This window comes from Thalia democratica, chromosome 5 (genome assembly GCF_965202585.1).
Source record: "Thalia democratica chromosome 5, ktThaDemo2.hap1.1, whole genome shotgun sequence".
Classification (NCBI taxonomy): domain Eukaryota; kingdom Metazoa; phylum Chordata; class Thaliacea; order Salpida; family Salpidae; genus Thalia; species Thalia democratica.
This window is the reverse complement of record NC_139169.1, coordinates 79,953,520-79,978,377: the sequence shown is the minus strand read 5'-3', so window position 1 is coordinate 79,978,377 and position 24,858 is coordinate 79,953,520. Positions and strand designations below refer to the sequence as shown.

Below are 24,858 nucleotides of genomic sequence, written 5' to 3'. Positions count from 1 at the left end.
TAGCTCAGTTGAAGTGTGTTAACCCGTTAACACACAGAAACATGTGTTAGTGTAATAAAGAAAGAATGCTGTTCAATTTGTTATCATTATATATTACAGTGAACTTGTTTCGCTCGGATCTTTGTTAGCAAACGCTAAAGTTTACATTTTTGAATATTTCAAATTATTTGTTAATAACCATTATAGCCTTAGTAAATACCACCAGATCTACGGAGTCTCAAAAAGCTCTATACTTGAAGCTTTTTGAGACTCCGTAGATCTGTTCTTAAATTTATTTGAGAGCAGTGAAACGCCGTTAGTTGAAATAAAGTTTTAACACAAGAACATTTGTGGTAAAAGCTTTTATACTAAGTTTTATAAAACAGAAACTTATTTTCAGTATTTTACTGTGAAATTTTTTTTTAACTTTGAGAACTACTGCTGTAGATAATCTAAAATTGCACAACTTTTGAGTTTACTTCAAAAAATAGACACTGGTTCTAAAGTGCAGCAAGAGTTTATTTATTAAAAAAAAATCGACGTTTTTTTTTTTCTTCTCGCTTAACAAGTTTTGTAAACATTGCTTCAGCGAAATCTATAAAAAAGCAAGCCCAGCGTTTTATTGGCACAAAATGTTGTCTATTTTTAAATTATTCCTCGTTAGAGAGGCCATCAATACTGCCAACTGTGAAAAGCGCTTGTTACAAATTTCAAACGTTTTAAACTGAACCGATTACTAAAAAATTGAAAAGTTTTTGAATTGATTTTTAGAAACAACAAAACTTGTCTTGACAGTTAACAGCATTGCAAAATAACTAATCAATCTGAGTTATACATTGAAACCTTGTCTCGAGCCAAGATATTTTTTTATTTTGTATACGGAACAACCGTCGTCCGGTACATATTGATAAAAATTTCAAAATACTTTTCTTAATTTTTTAGAATTCATTATAATAATAAAATAATAAATTAAATTAATCAATAATAAATTTAATTTTAATGCAAACAAACTGACGCTGGGTGAGAACTTCTGAAACTCCTGATACCAATTTCCCAGGGTGCTCGATGGGGCCACGACCATGTACGGCCCCTCCACGCCCGACTGCACCAGCTTGGTTACCATGGCGATGCACTGCAGGGTTTTCCCCAGACCCATCTCGTCGGCAAGGATGCCGTTTTCCCCGTGTTCCCACAGTATCTGAATTAATTTTATTTTAAAAACATTTATTTAAAATTGGACTTGTAACAGGGTTGCCACTCGTTTTTTAAATTTTTTTCCAGGTTTTTAAAAGTACACATTTTTGGGTCTATTTTTAGTTTTAAGTTAATTTCTATAAAAGAAACTGTGTTAAGTAGTATATAATAGTATAAAAGCATTGAAAACATACTGTAAAGTTACTTAAAATGTGTTTTTTAATAAAAAAAAATTTGATGATGACAAAAAAACTTAATTATATGATAGATTTTTGTGTCAAATCAAAATTTTACAACTGAAAATGTTAAAAATTATTAAAAATTCCAGGTTTTTTAATCAAAACCTCAGGTTTTTCCAGGTTATTTTAGCCTAAATTGTCAAATTCCAGGTTTTTCCAGGTAAAGTGGCAACCCTGTAGTAAATGTTTAGTTATAAACTGTGTTGTAAAGTACGAACAGATAATTATTCGTTCAACCGTCAACTAGTTTAATAATATTTTATAAATCTGTTAACCTGATGTTTTCCTTATTTTATTTATTAACCATTATGGTTGAGTGCATTTTTCGTACAAAGTTTAAATATTATGTCCATCTTTTCTCGAAATTTATTGAATCTGTTTATTTTCAACATTTTTACTTTCTCCTATAATATAATAAATGAAAATTTTTACAATAAATGTTCCATTAATTCAGTATTTTGCTTTCTTATATTAATATAGTGCTGACTTTAGCAAATACTAATTTAATGTATATGCCCAGTTCTTTTTTAATGCTAGGCTAAATGGTTAAAGTAAAATTAAAGGCTAATATTAACAGTTTAATAATTTTATATCGGTAAGTTAGCAATGAGAGCAAAAAATTAATAAAAAAATAATTCTATCTTAAGGTTTTAGCTTTTAACTTTATTAAAAAATTAACAAAACGGGCTCGTCCGGGATTTGAACCCGGGACTTCTCGCACCCAAAGCGAGAATCATACCCCTAGACCAACGAGCCACTTGTAATCTTTGACAAGCGCACATAATTATACGCATTGTTACGTCACAAAAGCCGCAAATTCGCGAGCACGTTGTATTAGCTATATAAACGCTGTTAACATTGTTTCAGCGTGCGGTCCTATGGTGTAATGGTTAGCACGCAGGACTCCGAATCCTGTGATCCGAGTTCAAGTCTCGGTATGACCTCTTATTACATTTTGTAGAGGTTTATGTCACATTTTTTAACCATTTTACACTAATATTGTCTTTAGTAATTGAAATAAACACAAACTAATAATCAGTTAAGGTTATGCAAAATTTACATAAGTGCAGTACACGAAGTTTGCTGACTAATTAAAAAAAAACAATTTATTATACGTAAAAAGCATTTATACTTAAAACTAAGTTAAATAAAATTCAATGTATGTTGACTTTGAGATTAATATATTCAGATAATAAAAAAAAAACAAAATGTCAAAAATAAATCAAGTCATTATTAGTTTATAGCAAAAACTTAATTTTTATTTTATATATCATATACTACAAATAAAAATATTTAAAAAAACACACTATTAAAATTCAGTAAATAAATTGTTTACATTTTAAGTTTTTACCTTATTGTTTTAGTAGCTTTATACTTTCAGACTAACATAAAAAAAATATCCTTAAAAAACCAAATAAATGGCAATAATTCCAGTTTGACATAATTAGTTTACTATTTAGTCTTATAGTAAGATAAAAACAAATTTCAAAAAAAAACTACAAGTTAATAAAATCCAGTCATTAATCTGTTTGTTATTACAACAAATCAGTTCTACTTTTCTTTATTTTTCGAATCTAAGCTTTCAAAATAACTACAACGCACATTATCATTGAAAATAAAAAAACATTAAACAAACTTTGAGCCACTGAAATAAACAATAAGTTGGATTTGATTTACAATTTCACATAGTTAGTTTAACGCTTAGCTTTGTAAATTTGACCTTATAATAAATAAGTAAAAATTAAAATCATCAAACAAACTTTGAGCCACTGAAAGCCGGTGACCTGGTAATCCCTGAGAATTCCGCCGGTGAGCAGCTTGGGCTGACCCGGATGTGGATTTTTCATTGTTCTCAATCTGAAAACATTTTTAGATAAATAACATAATAAAAATATATTACACTCAATTTTAATTGGCAAGGGTGAAAAATTTTCGTTGTTCTCAATCTGTAAAGTTTATACAAATAATATTAAACTATTTATTTTATTGTAATTTTGGGTGCAGATTTTTCATTGTTCTCAATCTGAAGCATTCTATAAAACAACTTATCCATTTAAACATTTATTTTATTGTGAGTAAATAAGGTTTTCCTAGATAACATATAGAGTTTCTTTTTTATCTGTAAAAGCTTTATTTAACATAACATATACTTCGCATCAAAAATAACTACAATAAGTTAAAACTGTGAACTTTAATTAGAATAAAAGAATAAGTTTCTTAAAAGCACAGATATTACACTACAACACATTTCAAAATACTTTTTTTAAACATTTTTTCAAATCATATTTAAATTTATTCTAATAAGAGCATATTTTACGTTATAATTTAACTAATTTATATTGATGATAAAAATAATTGGTCAAGTTTATTTTGGGCTATTTTAAATTGGAAAAAAGGAGCCTGACAGGGGACTTGAACCCCTGACCGTTGGATTAAAAGTCCAACGCTCTACCGAATAAGCTAGCCAGGCTCACGAATAAGCATATTTATGTGATTTTACAAAGCCTACTACTACTTTTATGACGTAATAATAATTGAGTTTCAGTCTAGCTCTAGGCAAAGTTTTATTAAGGTGTGAAATGCTATGCTTAAACTTGCAAGTATTGTATATAAAACTAAAAAACATTTTTAAAGATGTGTTTAAAACATATGTGTTGAAATTTAAAGCTTAAACAGCAAACTAAAATATTAACTATGTTATGTTTAAATAAAACATAAACAATATTCAAAACAAATAAGTACAAACTTGTTAGTTTTTTATATACTTACAAAAAAAGTATAAGTATATGCAAGTGAGTGTGTTTTATTAATGTACACACTTTTATATATCATAGTTAAAAATTGTAATTTTCCAACTTATGATAGAGTCTAAAAGATGTTATTAATATAATTGTTTGTATTTACTTTTTTGCATCTTTTGCACAAAAACTCAGTAACCAACAATACAATATAGTTAAGTTTTCCTGTTAGAGGTGTGTATATATATTACTAGCTATTGGTACTGATCAGTTTAACAAAAATGATGAAAAAAAGTAGCAGAGGATGGTTTCGATCCATCGACCTCTGGGTTATGGGCCCAGCACGCTTCCGCTGCGCCACTCTGCTGTTTGTAAAACTCACTTAAGCATATTATATAGATCATCTGCTTGTTTAAATAAACTTAGTTACACAATTCTTCTTAGCTTGAGTATTTTAAGTAGTAAAATATGGGTTTACAAGGTTTATAGAACTATTTTTTTCTTTTTTTTTAAAGTTAGAGTATTAAATACTTAAGTTTAAATTAAACATTTTAAAAACCAATATAATTGTTAAGTTTGGTATTATTTATCTAAAAATTTGTAATATTATTTAAAGTTTATAATAATTATATTCCAGGGTTTCCAAATGTGTTTGCCAAATTTTCCTTTAGGTTTTTAAAAGAACACAATTTTGGGTCTATTTTTAGTTGAAGTTTAAGGTATGAAACTGTGTTAAATAGTATAAAAGCATTGAAAAGATATAACAAAAGTTAATCAAAATGTGTTTTGTAATAAAAAAATTTTTGATGATGACAATAAAATCTTATCTATAGGATAGATTTTTTGTATCAAATCAAAATTTTACTACTTTACATGTTAAAGATTTATAAATAATTCGCAAATCGGTCCAGGACACAAGTCAATTGTTTATACCGGTGATTTTTTTCCCTGCATCAGTAAATACAAAAAATAAATTAACGATGGTTTAAAAATCTACCAGTTTATTGCACGTTTTCTTCAAATTAATTTCGGACAACCGTCCTTCATCAGTGAAAATTTAAAACTAGTAGAACTAAACACATTCATGCAACAAAAAAATAAATAAAAGTTAAAATATATATTATGACGTAGTAGTTCAAAACTGTGTATAAAACTAAAATTTTAAAAGCTAGGCGATTTTTACATTGTAATAATATTTTTGTAAGTAAAAGTAAATCCAAATGAAATGAATATAAAAACAAACACTTTACCAATATAAACTTTAAACTAAATTAAAACTATCTTAGTAAGGAACTGTTTGATGTTAGTTATTGTTAATAAATAGTTACTGCTATCGGCGAAATACAAATAAAAATAAAAACTTTTCCCAAACAATACTTAAAGTAATTATAAAAACTTTTATTAATAACAAGCTGTATCTTACAAACTTTTTATCTTAAAAGAAATAGTTTAATCTCTGAATAAAAATAACTATTTTGAAACGAAACTTAAATCTAAATAGAATAATAATACAAAAATTATATAAAGAATTAAATTAACTTGTTTCAGCAGCAAATTATTTTTTCTAATATATTGTTTTTTAAGGTAAACATTTTATCAAATAAACAAACGGTTAAAAACTATTGTGAAACAAAAATTATTCTTTGTGAAACTATCTTATTAAAAACCGATTACTGTAAAATTATTGATTTTATAAGTTTTCTATTATCTATAAAAAGGCAGTATTGTTTTGTTTATGTTTATACTTGCTTGTAATAAATTAACCCATTTACTCTCTAAATAATCTAAGTTCGTATGGTTGCTTGTTGAGTCTGTAAAAGTGATTGAATATGCTTCTTCAAAGATTTTGTTCGATGTTGGATGCTTGTTGGCGTAGTGAAGTTTGAGTGCAGCTCGATCATTTGTCTCGCTGGTGGTCATGTTCTTCCAGTTATGTCTGTGAGAGCACCATCTTTGGGAAAAAGACGTAATTGTCTGTCCCACATAGTGCTCACCACAGATATTGCACTTTGCCGCATAAATCCCAAAATTTTTGCAATTCAAATTCTTTTTTAATTTAATTGTTTTCCCACTTTTTGATTTTATTAAGTTAGTTTTTTTCACCATTCCGCCTACTTCCCCTCGGTTGCACAATAAGCATTTTCCACAAGGGTGAGATCCACCAATTGCTACACTATTTTCATAGGCTTGGATCTTATAGTTTGTTAATAGTGCCGCAATTGTTTGTGGACGTTTATATGCCACTAAAACATTCGGATTTAGTTCTCTTTCTTTCTTAGTGAGTTTTAATAGTTTTGGAAAGTTTGTCGTCCAAACACTTATATTATCGTTAATTTCTCTTGCCTTCTTCATTGGAGGTCCAAACCGATCTTTCCATTCTACTGTGATATTAATCATATCCTCAACTAAAGCCTTACAGAAGCAAGATTTTAAACATTTATCTTTTAAAGACTTTATTGCTTCTAAGTAATCATTGTCACGTTCGCACAATCTTCTTAGTCTTATTGACTCACCGAATATAATTGATTTGTAAATGGAGCGTGGATGGTGTGATTTTCCATTTACAAATACACGATTTTTTGCTGTTGGTTTTATGTAGTTTTTTACATAAAACCCGCTTATTTCTGTCTTGTCAATGACATGATTAATATCCAAAAACTCAAGTTCGTCACCATCATTTTTTGTAGATATTTGTCTGAAAACTAGCTTAAGATTGTGTTCTTCAAACGCACATTTCAATTGTCTTTTAACATTATCTGTAACATCTAATGTCTCAGACAAAAAGACAATATCATCAATGTAGCGCTTGAAGAGTTTTGTAGTTTTAATTGTAGTTGCAATAGGCATTATAACGTGGTGTAGTGCAATATTTGCAATTGACACTGAGTTGTTGTCACCAGTTATAATTCCTTTGGATTGTTTGTAGAAGGAATTGCCGTTTTTTACTACAATATTTTCAAGACAGAAAATTGTGAGGTCGATCAGGATTTTTCTGATTTCTTTGGTGTAATTTGTGCATTTTTGGAGAGCATTTGAAATACTTGCTTTAATTAGTTCTCGACACAAGTTAGGGTACAAACCTTGCACGTCTGCAGCTACTAAGTAAAGAGTTTCATCTTTATTTTTTTTGTTGCTTAAATTATTTTTCCAGTTAGCTAATTCTTCTAAATATGTTTTACTATCCTTGCAATATTCATTAACATTATATTGACAAAATTTTTTTGAAATCGGTTTAAAAATTAATTCTAAAAAGGTGGTTACTTTTGTAGTGGTTATTTTACCTGCAGACTGTACTAGGCGTACGGGTATGTCAAGAACTCTTGTTTTGCTTATTTTAGAACTTTCAAGTTTATGAGTTTTGAATAATGGGTAGGCGTAGGCTGGGTCATTACATTGAAAATTTTTTGCTAGTGTACCTTTGATTTTAGTGTAGATTCCGTTCTTAAATGTTACTCCGACTGTGTGTTTTAGGATATTTTCATCTATGCAATTGAGTCTGTGTAAATTAATCATAAAATCTTTAACTTTATTACGTATATTTTCAAAATGTTTTTCAATGTTATTTGAGTTTAATGTGTCGATCTTTTCAAACGTTTTAAGTTCGCGATTCATTATAAGTTTGTAATCATCATGGTTTAAAACAATTAACTTTCCGTCTTTGTCTGATTTACAAATCACTATTTCTTTATTTTTAACTTTTGTATTTAAATCATATAAAGCAGTTCTAAGTTTTGGATTCAAATTATTTCGTTTGAAATATTGTTTGTTTACTTGTTCTTCTAAATTTATTAGTTTACTTTTAGCCATATTACAATAAGTTTTAATTTTGTCGTCAAGTTGTACATTCAAAGGTCGATTGTACTTTTGTATTTTTAATTTAGTTGGTAAATTAATTTGCTGTTTTAAGGTTGTTTCGTTATCATTATTGTTGAAGACATTTTGCCACTCAACCACAGTTTTTACACAAGTTTTATACACAGTTTTGAACTACTACGTCATAATATATATTTTAACTTTTATTTATTTTTTTGTTGCATGAATGTGTTTAGTTCTACTAGTTTTAAATTTTCACTGATGAAGGACGGTTGTCCGAAATTAATTTGAAGAAAACGTGCAATAAACTGGTAGATTTTTAAACCATCGTTAATTTATTTTTTGTATTTACTGATGCAGGGAAAAAAATCACCGGTATAAACAATTGACTTGTGTCCTGGACCGATTTGCGAATTATTTATAAATCTTTAAGATGATCCAGACTATAAATCTCCAGAAAAGACACATGTCAAAAGAAATTGCACATTATACTAAACTAAAAGAACTAAACACATTCTTGCAACGAACTCTTAAAACAAATTTAATTTTACAATCAAATTTCAAGAAAGGGATAGACAGAGACTTACTTCTAATTCAACAAAAAAGAAACTTAAAAACTAAACTACAACAAATACAAATTGAAATCAAGAACTATGAAACACAAATCAGAAAAGAAAACAAACTACCAGAAGATACAGCAGGTAAACTAAGTTATGCACATTTACAAAACAAACATAAGAAACACTATATTCAAAAATTTAATTTTTTATTTAACAAACAAAAAAGTCAAATCATTAGTCTCAATAGAAAAACTAAACAAAAAGCTAAAAACAAAAAAAGTTATGCAAGATATAAATACCGTAAAAGAATGAAGAAATTGACTTTAGATAAATGCATTTTAGAACAAGCAAACTCAACAGTTGTTAACAAATCGAACATTGTTTTAAACAATGATCATAAAGTTTTACTATCACATGGTTTAAATTTTGTACCTACCCCTAAGTGGAATAACAATCTGAAAGATAATGAATGGTTAAGACTTATGAAACATATTAGAACGGTTGAGTGGCAAAATGTCTTCAACAATAATGATAACGAAACAACCTTAAAACAGCAAATTAATTTACCAACTAAATTAAAAATACAAAAGTACAATCGACCTTTGAATGTACAACTTGACGACAAAATTAAAACTTATTGTAATATGGCTAAAAGTAAACTAATAAATTTAGAAGAACAAGTAAACAAACAATATTTCAAACGAAATAATTTGAATCCAAAACTTAGAACTGCTTTATATGATTTAAATACAAAAGTTAAAAATAAAGAAATAGTGATTTGTAAATCAGACAAAGACGGAAAGTTAATTGTTTTAAACCATGATGATTACAAACTTATAATGAATCGCGAACTTAAAACGTTTGAAAAGATCGACACATTAAACTCAAATAACATTGAAAAACATTTTGAAAATATACGTAATAAAGTTAAAGATTTTATGATTAATTTACACAGACTCAATTGCATAGATGAAAATATCCTAAAACACACAGTCGGAGTAACATTTAAGAACGGAATCTACACTAAAATCAAAGGTACACTAGCAAAAAATTTTCAATGTAATGACCCAGCCTACGCCTACCCATTATTCAAAACTCATAAACTTGAAAGTTCTAAAATAAGCAAAACAAGAGTTCTTGACATACCCGTACGCCTAGTACAGTCTGCAGGTAAAATAACCACTACAAAAGTAACCACCTTTTTAGAATTAATTTTTAAACCGATTTCAAAAAAATTTTGTCAATATAATGTTAATGAATATTGCAAGGATAGTAAAACATATTTAGAAGAATTAGCTAACTGGAAAAATAATTTAAGCAACAAAAAAAATAAAGATGAAACTCTTTACTTAGTAGCTGCAGACGTGCAAGGTTTGTACCCTAACTTGTGTCGAGAACTAATTAAAGCAAGTATTTCAAATGCTCTCCAAAAATGCACAAATTACACCAAAGAAATCAGAAAAATCCTGATCGACCTCACAATTTTCTGTCTTGAAAATATTGTAGTAAAAAACGGCAATTCCTTCTACAAACAATCCAAAGGAATTATAACTGGTGACAACAACTCAGTGTCAATTGCAAATATTGCACTACACCACGTTATAATGCCTATTGCAACTACAATTAAAACTACAAAACTCTTCAAGCGCTACATTGATGATATTGTCTTTTTGTCTGAGACATTAGATGTTACAGATAATGTTAAAAGACAATTGAAATGTGCGTTTGAAGAACACAATCTTAAGCTAGTTTTCAGACAAATATCTACAAAAAATGATGGTGACGAACTTGAGTTTTTGGATATTAATCATGTCATTGACAAGACAGAAATAAGCGGGTTTTATGTAAAAAACTACATAAAACCAACAGCAAAAAATCGTGTATTTGTAAATGGAAAATCACACCATCCACGCTCCATTTACAAATCAATTATATTCGGTGAGTCAATAAGACTAAGAAGATTGTGCGAACGTGACAATGATTACTTAGAAGCAATAAAGTCTTTAAAAGATAAATGTTTAAAATCTTGCTTCTGTAAGGCTTTAGTTGAGGATATGATTAATATCACAGTAGAATGGAAAGATCGGTTTGGACCTCCAATGAAGAAGGCAAGAGAAATTAACGATAATATAAGTGTTTGGACGACAAACTTTCCAAAACTATTAAAACTCACTAAGAAAGAAAGAGAACTAAATCCGAATGTTTTAGTGGCATATAAACGTCCACAAACAATTGCGGCACTATTAACAAACTATAAGATCCAAGCCTATGAAAATAGTGTAGCAATTGGTGGATCTCACCCTTGTGGAAAATGCTTATTGTGCAACCGAGGGGAAGTAGGCGGAATGGTGAAAAAAACTAACTTAATAAAATCAAAAAGTGGGAAAACAATTAAATTAAAAAAGAATTTGAATTGCAAAAATTTTGGGATTTATGCGGCAAAGTGCAATATCTGTGGTGAGCACTATGTGGGACAGACAATTACGTCTTTTTCCCAAAGATGGTGCTCTCACAGACATAACTGGAAGAACATGACCACCAGCGAGACAAATGATCGAGCTGCACTCAAACTTCACTACGCCAACAAGCATCCAACATCGAACAAAATCTTTGAAGAAGCATATTCAATCACTTTTACAGACTCAACAAGCAACCATACGAACTTAGATTATTTAGAGAGTAAATGGGTTAAGGCCATAGGGGGGGGTAGACCATGTTTTTTACAAGTTGATCTTATTTTATAGAGTTTTTACTAAGCTTCAAGATGCTTTTTACCGTTTTTAAAAATTCAAATTAGTTTTTGAGATATGACCGGCCAAAGTCGGGCCGCATAACAGGTTCCTTATGGGGAAGGAAAACTAAAATGGCGAAAAAAGACTAATGCATTCAAAATCTATCTCCTCCTTCATTTGTTAAGCAATCTTCTTCAAACTTTCACAGTCTATTCTTTATACAATAACAAAAAAACGTTATTTGTGACTTTAAAAAATTTCAAGTAAAAATACCTTTTTTTTGTAAAAAAAAATTTTTTTTGATGAAAATTCACTTTTTTTTTTAATTTTTGTCATAAAATTACAAAAAAAAGGTATTTTTACTTGAAATTTTTTAAAGTCACAAATAACGTTTTTTTGTTATTGTATAAAGAATAGACTGTGAAAGTTTGAAGAAGATTGCTTAACAAATGAAGGAGGAGATAGATTTTGAATGCATTAGTCTTTTTTCGCCATTTTAGTTTTCCTTCCCCATAAGGAACCTGTTATGCGGCCCGACTTTGGCTGGTCATATCTCAAAAACTAATTCGAATTTTCAAAAACGGTAAAAAGTATCTTGAAGCTTAGTAAAAACTCTATAAAATAAGATCAACTTGTAAAAAACATGGTCTACCCCCCCCTATGGCCTTAATTTATTACAAGCAAGTATAAACATAAACAAAACAATACTGCCTTTTTATAGATAATAGAAAACTTATAAAATCAATAATTTTACAGTAATCGGTTTTTAATAAGATAGTTTCACAAAGAATAATTTTTGTTTCACAATAGTTTTTAACCGTTTGTTTATTTGATAAAATGTTTACCTTAAAAAACAATATATTAGAAAAAATAATTTGCTGCTGAAACAAGTTAATTTAATTCTTTATATAATTTTTGTATTATTATTCTATTTAGATTTAAGTTTCGTTTCAAAATAGTTATTTTTATTCAGAGATTAAACTATTTCTTTTAAGATAAAAAGTTTGTAAGATACAGCTTGTTATTAATAAAAGTTTTTATAATTACTTTAAGTATTGTTTGGGAAAAGTTTTTATTTTTATTTGTATTTCGCCGATAGCAGTAACTATTTATTAACAATAACTAACATCAAACAGTTCCTTACTAAGATAGTTTTAATTTAGTTTAAAGTTTATATTGGTAAAGTGTTTGTTTTTATATTCATTTCATTTGGATTTACTTTTACTTACAAAAATATTATTACAATGTAAAAATCGCCTAGCTTTTAAAATTTTAGTTTTATACACAGTTTTGAACTACTACGTCATAATATATATTTTAACTTTTATTTATTTTTTTGTTGCATGAATGTGTTTAGTTCTACTAGTTTTAAATTTTCACTGATGAAGGACGGTTGTCCGAAATTAATTTGAAGAAAACGTGCAATAAACTGGTAGATTTTTAAACCATCGTTAATTTATTTTTTGTATATACTTTACATGTTGAAATTGTTAAAAAAATCCAGGTTTCTCCACGTTTTTTATCCAAGATTTCTCAAATTCCAGTTTTTTTAAGCAACCCTGATATTAACATATAAAATATATAAGTATAAACTTGTTAACTATATCACATTTAGACAAAAAAAAACATCTTTTTTTCTAAATACAATTATAGTAACATTATAGAAAAGTATCACCTAAAAATACTAAACTTCACAATTCTGTCAGTTTTAAAAAATGTTTAATTTAATTTTAAAGTATTTAAGAGCTTAATTTTTTTCACTTAGCATTTCAAAAAAAAAAGAAAAAATAGTTCTATAAACCTTGTAAAACCATATTTGGCTACTTAGAATACTCAAGCTAAGAAGAATTGTATAATTATTAATTAAGTTTATTTAAACAAGCAGTTGAAGTATATAATATGCTAAAGTGAAATTCACAAACAGCAGAGTGGCGCAGCGGAAGCGTGCTGGGCCCATAACCCAGAGGTCGATGGATCGAAACCATCCTCTGCTATATTTTTGCTAAACTGTTCAGTACCAAAAACAGGTAAAATAAAAACCACATCTAACAGGAGAGCTTAAATTTATTGCATTGTAAGTTAAATATTTTTGTAGAATAAAAACATTTTTAACCATTATCAGCTTTTAAACTAAGGCATAAAATAAAAAAAGTTATTTTCTTCAAGAAATATTAATAAAATTAAACTTAGTTTTTAAATAAAATCTACTTCCAAACTCTGGCATAATTTATTTTTATTTACAAGGGAGAGGTAAAATATAATAAAATAAATCATGACTAAATTATACAAAAACTAACTTTCAGAAACTGTCGTAATTGGACAATTTTCAGAGTATATAAATAAAAATAAATTTATCTAAGATAACATACTAATAATAAATTTAAAAACTAATACACTAATAAATTTAATTACTTACTTAGACGCTCATAATTGTAATTGTTTACAAGGTTGGTACAAATTAATTTATATAAAACTATTTACTGATAAAAAAGTACCAACTTTAGAATTCGATCATAATTTGTTCTTAATCAAAATTTATTTATATTAAACTAATTACTTACTTGTAAACCCGATCATATACAGGTATTTGAAGCTGTTTGCAAGGAAGATACAATTTCTTCTTGATGAGTTTCTCCACGTCGATGGTTGCCCTCATCTTAGAAATTTCAATTTCCTTGTTCACTTTCTCCTCCTCTCTGGCGTCCTCAAGTGCCATCTTTTCCGCCTCGATAGGATCGAAGTCTTTTGGATATTAATGTATGTTTATTCGAAATATACAGTAAAATAATTCAAATACAAATTATGTTGTTATTAAAATTAAGAAAAGCTCTAACGAAAACTTAGTGGTCAGAATTGTTTGCAGTTTTAAAAATATATAAAAATATATAAATATAGTTAAATAAATTAACTTTACTTACTTTTTAACTTATAAAAAACTCTAACCTATAATCAATGGTCATTCACCCTTCCATTGATACCAATTTAGTTAATATTGGCTATTTAGTTAATTAATGTTTCATTCGAATAAGCTTTTTTTTATTATTACTTCTTTAATTATGTACTAATATATGAACATCCCTACAACTATTTCTATCATGTTAGAAAAATATTAAATAAGTCAAATTTCTATTTTTCAAACTATTAAGTCTTTTTTTTTACTTTTCAAGGCCAATAAAATATTCTAACCATCGTCATTATCAGCTTTTTTCTTGTTTCTTCTGTTTTTGATAGTTTGCAACTTCGCTTCCTGATTAAAGACGTCGGCAGGCTTCAGTTTTTTCGCTTTTTTGACCTCCTTCTTCAACTGTTTGTTTATTATTTGTTATAGAAAAATATAAACAAACAATAACAAAACATTATTTTATTACCTTAACTTCTTCATCATCGTCTTCCGAGTTCTCCTCTTCAGAGCTTTTCTCCTTGTAACTCACCTAAAAGAATATTTGTTCATTATGTGTAAATATATCTATGTAAAAGTTTATCTTTAATAAACTGACTTTTTTCCTCGATCTTCGGGAGGAGGATCTCTTCGGCAGATTATCGAGAACCTGGTTATCCGAATCATCACTGTCATTACCTGTTTTTATCATTTAAAATTTATTCTATTCTATGTTTTATATTTATTATGATTTGATTAATTTAAGGGTCAACGCCAGAACGAAAAAAAAAATATTTTAAATTGTGTACTTCTCAAGTCTAAAAGTAGCAGACACATTTGGCGTTAACTTTGTAATAAAGCTCTCACAATGTTACAAATTATAGTAATAAACAGTGTTTTTAAAATTTAGTATTTCAAAAAACACTAATTAATTTAGTAATTTATATCTAATTCCTATTTTACGGGTTTCTGAGCGTATTCAAATTGTACTTAACTAAATAATTTAACACTTCTTATAGTACATTAGTATTTAAAAAATAAAAAAGTAATTTACCTCTTTTTCTCCTTTTCACCGGTTTCGGAGCGTTTTTAAATTGCTCTTCCATCAAATTAGCCAGTTCAGCGTTGCTCTTGATCGACTGCTTCATCTTTTCTTTCAACCCCTCCATTCCCGACAGGACTTTGTCGGTGGTCAGAAGTTCTTTTGCAGGAACTTTCGAAGCTTCCATTTTTGAAAGGTCTTTGTCGGTGGTCAGAAAGTCTTTCGCAGGAGCTTTCAGATTTTCTGTGGCTGAAGGGATTTTGTCATTGATCGCAACAGGGTCTTGGTCTTTCACTTGAGCTTTTTCTTCATTTTTCACAGGAAAGATTTCTTTTTGTGAGATAGTGACGTTTTTATCTTTCATATGAGTGCCTCGCTGTTTCTCGGGAACGCTTGGACTTTGCACAGGAACTTTTTGTTCGTCCACAGACTTACTTGAGTCTGAAACATGTTTTATATTCAAAGTATTTTGATCTACTTCGATTTTAACAGATGGACTCAAAGGTTCAACTTTTTCAACACTTTGCGGAGACGGTTTCTTTTTTAAAAATTTGTCAATTTTGGGGAAATTTGAATCCTTACCTGTGTCACCTAAAACTGTAGTCTTTTGAGACTTTTTAGATTTAGCATTCCTGTTTGCTTTTATATTCTTTTTATCAATTGTTGAACAAAACTCTTCAAAAGAACATTTGGTGGCATCCTTATGTTTAGGTGAATTTACAAACTCCTTACTTTTTGCAGAAACTTCTTCCTTAATTAAAGATGAGCCTTTAGTCTTTTTACCGGAGCGTTTTTTGGCCAAGGGAGAGTTTTTACTTTTTTCACAGAAACTTTTCTTGATAAAAGGCGAATTCTGGCTGGAGCGAACATTAACTTTGATCTTCGTCGAAAGAATTTTTGGGGTGGAAACGGCTGGGGAACTTTCGCAAGAACTCTTCTTGATTGTAGGCGAATCTTGGCTGGAGCAAACTCGAACTTTGACTTTTTTGGCAACACCTTTAGAGGTTGAAATCAACGGAGAACTTTTGCAGGAGCTTTTCTTTGTCAAATGAGACCTTTTGCCTTTTTGACGAAAGCTTTTCTTTATCAAAGGAGAGTCTTGGCTGGAACGTACTCGGACTTTTACTTTGGTTGTCAGAGCTTTGGGCGTGGATAGCAAAGGAGAACTATGACAGGAACTTTTCTGGGAAGATTGGCAGCTTCCGGTTGGAACTTGCTGAAATTGTGTACTATCACAGGAATTTTCTTGCGAACATTCCGCTGAAGAAACCTGCTTAACTTTTGTCTTTATCTTGAAAGTGAAATTTCTTGGACTACATTTACTTCGAACTGAAGACTGGCTCGAAGGAAGGCTGGAACAGGATTTTTGAGTTCCTGGTGTTCCAGTTTCATTGCTGGGGACTTCCCTTTTAAGATCAATCTCAGAAGTCTGTGAAATTTTTAAAGATGCGTTTGTCTTTTGTACAGGAACTTTTTGGTTTTGTTCAGGTGCGTTTGTAGTTGTATTTTGAGGTGTATCTGAAAAAGTTAAGTTTTCTTCACAGCTACTCATGTTTGCATTCAATTCTTTTATTATATTTGTTTCTATTATTTGACTAATTGGTTCTAAAATATTAACATTTGAAGTTTCGATTTGATTAGTTGATTTTTCAGCTTCGTAGGTTGATTCTAAATTTAATTCTTCATTGACCTTAACCGGGCTTCTAGGGTTTATTTTTGGTGCTATCTTCTGTTTTTTGCACGGAGAATCCAACAAAGCGTCCAGTTTTCTCTTGTTTGAAAACAAATCGAATAAAGATCTGGATTTTCTAACAGGCGTCGTCTCAGTTGAAACTTTAAGTATCTTTTTCGTAACTCTCAATGAATCAGTTTGACTTTTCGATAAATTTTTCTGAGATCTGCCAAAAATTAAAATTCGTACTTAAACATTTATAACTACAAAACTTATAAATAATTTGGATTAAGATATTGGAATTTAGTATGAAATATTTTAAAAACTTTAATGTACACAAATTGGGTTTTTGTTAAGCTGTTTAGGTCTCTTTTTTTGTACTAGTTTAGAATATGATTGTACATACAATATCGTTATTTTTCACAATAATGATTATATTTAGTTTCCAGGCATTTTGAGTACAATTTTTAATATTATCTTTATTGTACAACTACATAACAATCAAGAAAATGTTATAAACATAAACTAGAGGGCAAAAAATAAGGCTTATTGGAAAGTATTATTATACGCATGGTTACGTCATAAAAGCCGCATATTCGCAAGAGCGCTTTATAAGCTATAAATTTGCTGTTAACATCATTTCAGCGTGCGGTCCTATGGTGTAATGGTTAGCACACAGGACTCTGAATCCTGTGATCCGAGTTCATGTCTCGGTAGGACCTATTATCTTGTTTTTTAAAATAATATATAATTAAACTTTACCGAATTAGACTAAATAAGTATCGAAGCAATGGTTCATGTTTTTTATAAGTAATTTTTAAATCTCAGAAAAATACAACATAATCAAATTATATACTTCAGAAACTCAAAAAACCTAAAAATAAAATTTATAATCAAAAAAACAACCTAAAAATAATTCAGAGTCCTGTGTGCTAACCATTACACCATAGGACCGCACGCTATAATGATGTTTATATAGCTTATAAAATGTGCTCGCGAATATGTAGCTTTTATGACGTAACAATGCGTATAAAAATGCTTGAGTTAATCGTTGGTCAAGGGGCAATTAAGTTTTGTAACTTATTAATTTATGTGAGTTTATCAAATTGAACGCGTTTTAACACCGGTAGCTTTAAATAAACCTTGGAATTTTTTTCGAACATTAAGTACTATAAATCATAAACAATAAGCTTTATTTCTTTACCCTCTAATTTATATTCCTAACAATATCTTGACTGTTATGTTAAATTTTATACGCATGTTTTACATTTTTTATTAATCATGGTAATTGAATTAAATATCTGCAAACTGTAAGGTTAAAATTCAAAGAATTATAAATTTGAATAATTTATTAAGCTTTTTTTTTTTGTTTTAAAATAATTTGTTTTAGAAAAATGTTTACTTTTTAGTATTCAATTAGAATTTTTAATAGTAAAACTAATTTTTTTGTTATGTTTTGTTGTAAGTAATTTTACAAAGCATATAGAAAAGTATAAAATAAAAGTTAATAAACTGTTGTCCAACAAAATTATTTGTATATAAATAGTTAGTGTAAAATTATTAAAATTAAAAAAAAAAACAGAAACAAGCTATAAATTTTAATATTTATAAAATAGGTTTAATTGTACTTTATTTATCTAAACCTCATTTTAGTATTAATTTTTAAAGTATTACAGATTATCAAATTTTCTTAAAGAGCTATATTTGAGTAATTAAATCAATAAAACAATTAATTTTAATAAATCAGAGAAAAGTAACCAAATAAAAAGTCTTCATACATTTAAACATGCTTAGAAGGTGTTGTTAGTCTTTTTTTTAAATATCATCAACTTACAACTATTCTAGTAAAATACTACGGTCACTTTTTGTTTTATATATATGATATGTTTGAATTATAAAATGTAAAAATCAACATTTTTAAAGTTGCCAATTATAGATTTACACAACTACTAGTACTAGTGAACTTCAAGTAAAAAAAATATTTCATAATCTATAAGTTTTTCAGTTTTGATTGGAACTAGAATAAATTTAAAAATATGGATTATTATTTTAGTATTCACAAGGTATATTACAAACTAATATTTAATTAGTTTTAAAAATCAATATAAAAAAGTTTAAAACGAACAAATATTTACAATACTCAACTAAAAACTCATAATTAAGTTTTTGAACAGTGTAAGTGTACAAATAAAGTAAACAAAACGGGCTCGTCCGGGATTTGAACCCGGGACCTCTCGCACCCAAAGCGAGAATCATACCCCTAGACCAACGAGCCGCTTGTTGAAATCGATGAGCGCACATTTTTATAGCATTGTTACGTCATAAAAGCCGTGAAATCATATGCGCGATGTATTAGCTACAAGTACGCTGTTAACATTATTTCAGCGTGTGGTCCTATGGTGTAATGGTTAGCACACAGGACTCTGAATCCTGTGATCCGAGTTCAAGTCTCGGTAGGACCTTTTTTTATTTTTACATAGATTACTAAACTTATTATTAATTGTACAGCTTAACTTTTCCTAAATTATCTTCTGACCGAAATAAATGCGGTAAAAATACTTAGTTTAATATAAAATAAAAATACCTAGCAAACGTGCCTGGTTAATTAAAATGTAAAAAAACTGTTTCTTATAATTTACTTGGATTTTTAAAACCTTTAACTTTAAATAGTTTGTTTATAAAAATTTAAATAATATTAACTTCTTGCCTTGGCATAAAAATTTAAAACAACAATTCTAAATACTTCTAAAAAAATTGTTTATCTATTTGCGAAGCTGTAGTGACTTTGCATTTGTTTATTCAATACTATAAATTATACATAAAACTAAACTTTAAGTAAGAAGTTGAAATGTTAAAATAGTTTTCAAGTTAAGAATAAGCTTTAATAACAATCAATAAGTTTAAAACTCACTGTGAACAGTTGCTAATTGAACTGTTTTGTGAATTTGATAAATCTTCTTTGAGCTGTATAAAATGTTTAAATTATTTGATCTGTAAACATTTTGTTCATTATAAACATAAACGAATAGAGCTATTAGAAAAAAAACTTTTGTATTTAAACGGTAAATTAAATTAGGAAACTAAAAATTATAAAAAAATAATAAACTTTATCGTTTATTACATAATTAATTCGAACATTTCCTTAAACTCTTTTTTTTGATTACGACTTTGTTTTTTTGACATAAGTTTTAATAAGTAATTTAAATAAAATATTTTGCTTAAGTTCAAATAATTTACACTTTTATGTTAATTAGTAAATATCAATATTAACAAAATCTTGAACAACAGGCAAAAACATAATATTTAAAAAGTTGAATTTTAAAATACGCTTTAAACCAATAAAACTTAAACTTAGAAATAGTAACAAACTTTTAACATACAAAAAACTTTTTTTTTAATTTATACTTTTTTTTAATAATAGTACTATATGCATTTCTAATTATAGTTAAGAAAAATAAATGCTTAATACTTGTTTAAATATTATTAGTTCAATAAAAACACTGCTAAAGTAAAGTAAACACTGTTGCTACATAATAAAAATATCTACTTACTCTTTTGTTCTTAATGTCTGTTGAATCCTCAGTAGCTCTGTTTAATCTTTTTTAATATTATTAAAGAATAAACTTGGAAACAAAATACTGTACATTGAAGTTAATTTTTAATGGGATAGCAACTTTTGTGTTTCATAGGTTAAATTTTTATCCAAATAAATGTTTAAAAAAACATTTTTAATAAAAATTAAAATACTTAAAACAAAGTAATGTACATTAAAGTTTGTTTTTATGAGATTTATTGTTTAAAGTACGTTAAAATTTAGAATAAAGTGCTATTTAAAGACACAATTAAAATGTTTTTTTTTTAATAATTTTAGTAAATTACCTTTTTCTGTTCCTAATTTCTTTTGAAAAATTCGACCAAAAATCACCGTCTTCTGTCGCTACAATTTTTAAACATTTTAAACTAAACAAATTTATTTATAAGTTTATTGATTCCTTAGTTAAACACAAAATAATTTTTAAACAATTTAAAGCTGTTCAAAAACCGTATAAAAATTACGTTCCTAAACTTTTTTACCGTAAAAAACAACATTAAAATTAAAAACAACAAATTAACTAAATATAAATCTATCTTACAGTATTTTGAAATCCTGCTTTAGAAACTGTTGCTAGTTACTATGAATATTAATTGTTTACAAAAGCTTACTAGAAACGTATTCTGGTAATTGAGATGTCTTTGGCGTTTAATGTTTAACTAAAAAAGAATTAATGGTAAAAAAGAAATGCTTTTTTTATATAAGAAATTGGACAGCCTAGAATAATGTGATTTACGTATTATAAAATTGATAGAAAAATATAGAAAAAAGCTGTCTCAAACTCTTAAAAAACAAAATCAACATAATAAGAAATCTATTTGAATAAAAACTGAAAATGTTTTAATAAAACAAAAGATCTCTGAATCAGTTGTTTTTGTTTTTAAAGTTTAGACAAACTTTTTTCTATGGTAACACAAAAGTTCACACCTGCTAAAAAATCATCAATAAAAACCCAAGTTGCTCATAATTGTGGTGAAAATACTTTTACGCCTATTTTTAAAATATCAATGATTAAAACATAAACTTTGTATTAAATAAAATCATTATTTTAGTGTTTATCAATACAAAAAAAAAAATTACATCACTGACCTTTTTCATGTTCACAAGTCGCGAAAAGGTCCTGAGAATTGTTCAAGCCTTCGCAAACATCACCTTGATCCTTATTTTCTTTCTCTTGGGAGTTTCCCAAGCTCGAAACGCATCCCCAGTCGACCAGCGGCACGCTCGCTTTCAACACCACCGCCGTTTCGACGTTTTCGACCCTCACTTCGCTCAGCCTCACCAAAGAGTCTCCCCTGAAAAGCCTTATTTGAGATTCCACCTCCTCGTACAGTTCCGAGCGTTTCAGAGGAACTTTTGGAACGACCGGGTCGAGTTCTTCCAAGTCAATCAGGGTTTCGCCCGGCTCCAGCTTGATTTCCGGTTTCATTTTGATATTCAGCTGTCTCAAAATGTCCTCGGAGGCTTGCTCGTTGTCAAGGAAGTCTCCCTTTTCGTTGTCAAGGAAATCTCCCTTTTCGTCGTCAAGGAAACCTCCATCTTCGGCCTCGGAACAAGCTTTGGGTGGATCTGTGTGCGCTGCAATTTCAATATCGGCATCTTTTTCTGTTTCGGAAACTTTTTCAGAACAAGAAACTGTTTTGGAAACTCCTTCGTAGTTTTCATTGGGCTCAGAAGTTTTCCTTTCGCTTCCTAAAACAGATCCGTTTTTTATCTCGGCGAATCCTACAACTTCTTCAATTTCGTTTAAATATTCCGTTTCCTCTTTTTTGGCAACTGCAACGACTTCTTTATCATCCAATCCTCCTATAGGTTCAGAAATTTCAACTATATCGGTCATATCAGTAGCTGCTTCAAGCTGAGAAAGCTCATTGACTTTACACACCTCAGTGCCTGAACCGAGTTTTGTCGCTTTTTCACTTTTCAGACCCTCTTCACGAATTTGGTTAGAATCAGTATGAATCTCCAGGCTTTCAGCTTTTTCATTAGAGTCCAAACTTTCTAATTCACTGCAACCTTCAGCTATTTCTCCCGAAACTTCCACAGAATGTTCTCGTAGAATTTCAACTTCTGAAACTTTCTCCGTGCTTTTTTCCAACTTTTCATTCGCAATCTCCTCGGACATCTTTTCAACCTGATCCATCGCGATCCTCTTGACTCTCTCCTCGAGTTCCTTCTTTTCAGCTTCCTCTCTCAGCTCCAGCTCCTTCCGCTGCCTTTCAAACTCCTTTCTGAAATTCTCGTCTTCTCTCAACAGCTCCTTCTTGATCTCGGTGAAAAACTGCGACATTTTCACTCCTTCCTCCTTTTTTTCTCCGTAGTTGAAAAGGTCCTCTTCTTGCTTCAACTTCTCCATGCGTTCCAGTCTCGCCTCTGAAAAAATATTTTTTACATGCACATAATTGTTAAAGAGAAATGAATCAACAAATTAGTTCAGTTTGTTTTTTTAAAGCTATTTTAAATATTCAGCTTCTGTATGCTTTCCAGATTCGCCTCTGAAAAAATGTTTTAATTTATAAAAAATACTTAACAATGTTAAAGAGTTGTTAAGTCTCTGAAAAATAAATTTTATCGAAAAAAAAAAAACTTTAAGTACTTAATTTTATTTTTACATGTTTGTTATTGTTGAAGAAGTATGACATCACATAAATAACTCGCTTCTGAAAACAATTATTGATAAAAAATTAACAAACTATACAAGTCAAACCAGTAACAAAAAACGTGCCTCGAGTGAGGATCGAACTCACGACCTTGAGATTATGAGACTCACGCGCTGCCTACTGCGCCATCGAGGCTACGATGAACACAACAATATTGGCTTTATATCCAGGTTTGCTTACGTTTGTGACGTAATAATGTAATTCAACTTGACAATGAAAGCAATATTAGACATAGTTTAAGAAAACAAATGATTAAATTACTAATTAACTCATGGAGCAATTAGAAATACAAAGGATTTTATTCGTATAAGTTGGGTTATATTTCTAAAGGCCAATTTTTATTTGAGTTGTTATATAAGAATATTTGTTTCTTCTAAACACGAAACAAAACGTCTAATTTTATAGGAAATCTAAAATTTTCAATTTGTCGGTAAATAAATACACAAATAAAAAAACACAAAGTTTTTCTTAGATATTTAATTAATCTGAAGAAAAGAAACTAATTATCAAAACAAATCATAAAATGATTATTTTAAAAATTTCAACAAACAATACCAAGTACATATTATTTTTTACATTTAAGTTAAAGCATAACTATTTTTATTACATAAAAAAATTTTTTTAAAAACGTTCAAAATCTAAATACTAATAATAAAGATATCTACCACTAGTTATTTTAATTGGTGCTTATGTAATAGTTAAAACAAATAAGACATTTTAGTACGATATAAACAAATTTATTGTTTATCTGCTTTATTTTCTATAGTTTTCTTTTTACCTTAATTAGAAGCTACTTTATTTTTTAAAAGTATATAAATTAAAAATAATTTTAAATTGAAAAAAAATCAAGCACACACTTATACTTTTTTTAATTCTACTTGTACTACTTGATTTCTACTTAAAGTTTCTTAATCCTAATTTATTTTACATTTTTAACTTTTTAGTAAATGACAATCAAACTACTTCCCATAGCCTAGAACATTTTTTTAATGTTCAATAAAGATTTTTTTGATATTTTTACTAGCTATTGTAATTCATTTTTCTTGTATTGGATGTTTATTTTATTTTATATTTTTCATAATCTGTGATGTCAGATCTATCAAACAAATTACCAAAGTTTTAAAATTAGTGTTTTTATGTAATATAAACTGCAGTTCTCTTAACTCTAAACATTTAGGTGTATTAACAAGATATAAAAAAATTTAACTTTAACCTTTTTTACATAAAATAAGCTAACTACAAATAAAAATTTTAAAAAAATTATTCATTTATTTATCAAACTCTTTTGTTGCTTAACAAAAATATATAAACGCAGTAGTATATATTGGTTCAACAGGTTCCATAGTGTAGCGGTTATCACGTCTGCTTTACACGCAGAAGGTCGCGGGTTCGAGCCCCGCTGGAACCTTTTACATCTTTTAAATGTTTACTCGTAATCTGTTCAAGCTCAAGATATTTTTTCGATCAAAAGACATAACAACCTTTTTCAGGGGTAATCATTGAGGTTAAAAGATAGAAGGTGTTTTGGTTTAGCAGTTCAATTTACGCATGCAAAATTGACACTCCGTGCAAATCTTTAAAACTATTTTACAAAACAATTATTAAAAACGTGCCCCGAGTGAGGATCGAACTCACGACCTTGAGATTATGAGACTCACGCGCTGCCTACTGCGCCATCGAGGCCACGATAGAGTCAACAATATTGAATCTATAATGAGGTTTGCTAACGTTTATGACGTAATATTGTAGTTTAGTTTGA

At 28.6% G+C, this 24,858-nt stretch overlaps 1 protein-coding gene and 10 non-coding genes across 11 annotated transcripts in view; 5 read left to right on the top strand and 6 right to left on the bottom strand.

Annotated features, from left to right (window-relative positions):
• The window catches only part of LOC145836946 (lymphoid-specific helicase-like), a 38,298-nt gene extending 31,301 nt beyond the window's left edge, over positions 1-6,997 (bottom strand). Inside the window, exons 1-3 of the mRNA XM_082944716.1 lie at positions 6,254-6,997; positions 3,173-3,358; positions 995-1,177 (exon numbers count right to left, since the gene is read on the bottom strand). Of these exons, the coding sequence (XP_082800842.1) occupies positions 995-1,177; positions 3,173-3,358; positions 6,254-6,997 (1,113 nt within the window). The remainder of the gene's footprint in view (positions 1-994; positions 1,178-3,172; positions 3,359-6,253) is intronic.
• On the bottom strand, positions 2,097-2,168 carry Trnap-ugg (transfer RNA proline (anticodon UGG)). Its single transcript has one exon. It is a non-coding gene; the product is annotated as a tRNA-Pro (tRNA).
• On the top strand, positions 2,285-2,356 carry Trnar-ccg (transfer RNA arginine (anticodon CCG)). Its single transcript has one exon. It is a non-coding gene; the product is annotated as a tRNA-Arg (tRNA).
• Positions 4,446-4,517, bottom strand: Trnam-cau (transfer RNA methionine (anticodon CAU)). Its single transcript has one exon. It is a non-coding gene; the product is annotated as a tRNA-Met (tRNA).
• Positions 6,998-13,177: 6,180 nt separating the features above from the next.
• On the top strand, positions 13,178-13,249 carry Trnam-cau (transfer RNA methionine (anticodon CAU)). Its single transcript has one exon. It is a non-coding gene; the product is annotated as a tRNA-Met (tRNA).
• A 4,248-nt stretch (positions 13,250-17,497) lies between these two features.
• Positions 17,498-17,569, top strand: Trnaq-cug (transfer RNA glutamine (anticodon CUG)). Its single transcript has one exon. It is a non-coding gene; the product is annotated as a tRNA-Gln (tRNA).
• A 1,481-nt stretch (positions 17,570-19,050) lies between these two features.
• On the bottom strand, positions 19,051-19,122 carry Trnap-ugg (transfer RNA proline (anticodon UGG)). The gene has a single exon. It is a non-coding gene; the product is annotated as a tRNA-Pro (tRNA).
• Positions 19,123-19,237: 115 nt separating this feature from the next.
• On the top strand, positions 19,238-19,309 carry Trnaq-cug (transfer RNA glutamine (anticodon CUG)). The gene has a single exon. It is a non-coding gene; the product is annotated as a tRNA-Gln (tRNA).
• Positions 19,310-23,161: 3,852 nt separating this feature from the next.
• On the bottom strand, positions 23,162-23,234 carry Trnam-cau (transfer RNA methionine (anticodon CAU)). The gene has a single exon. It is a non-coding gene; the product is annotated as a tRNA-Met (tRNA).
• Positions 23,235-24,434: 1,200 nt separating this feature from the next.
• Trnav-uac (transfer RNA valine (anticodon UAC)) lies at positions 24,435-24,507 on the top strand. The gene has a single exon. It is a non-coding gene; the product is annotated as a tRNA-Val (tRNA).
• Positions 24,508-24,709: 202 nt separating this feature from the next.
• On the bottom strand, positions 24,710-24,782 carry Trnam-cau (transfer RNA methionine (anticodon CAU)). The gene has a single exon. It is a non-coding gene; the product is annotated as a tRNA-Met (tRNA).
• Positions 24,783-24,858: the final 76 nt, after the last annotated feature.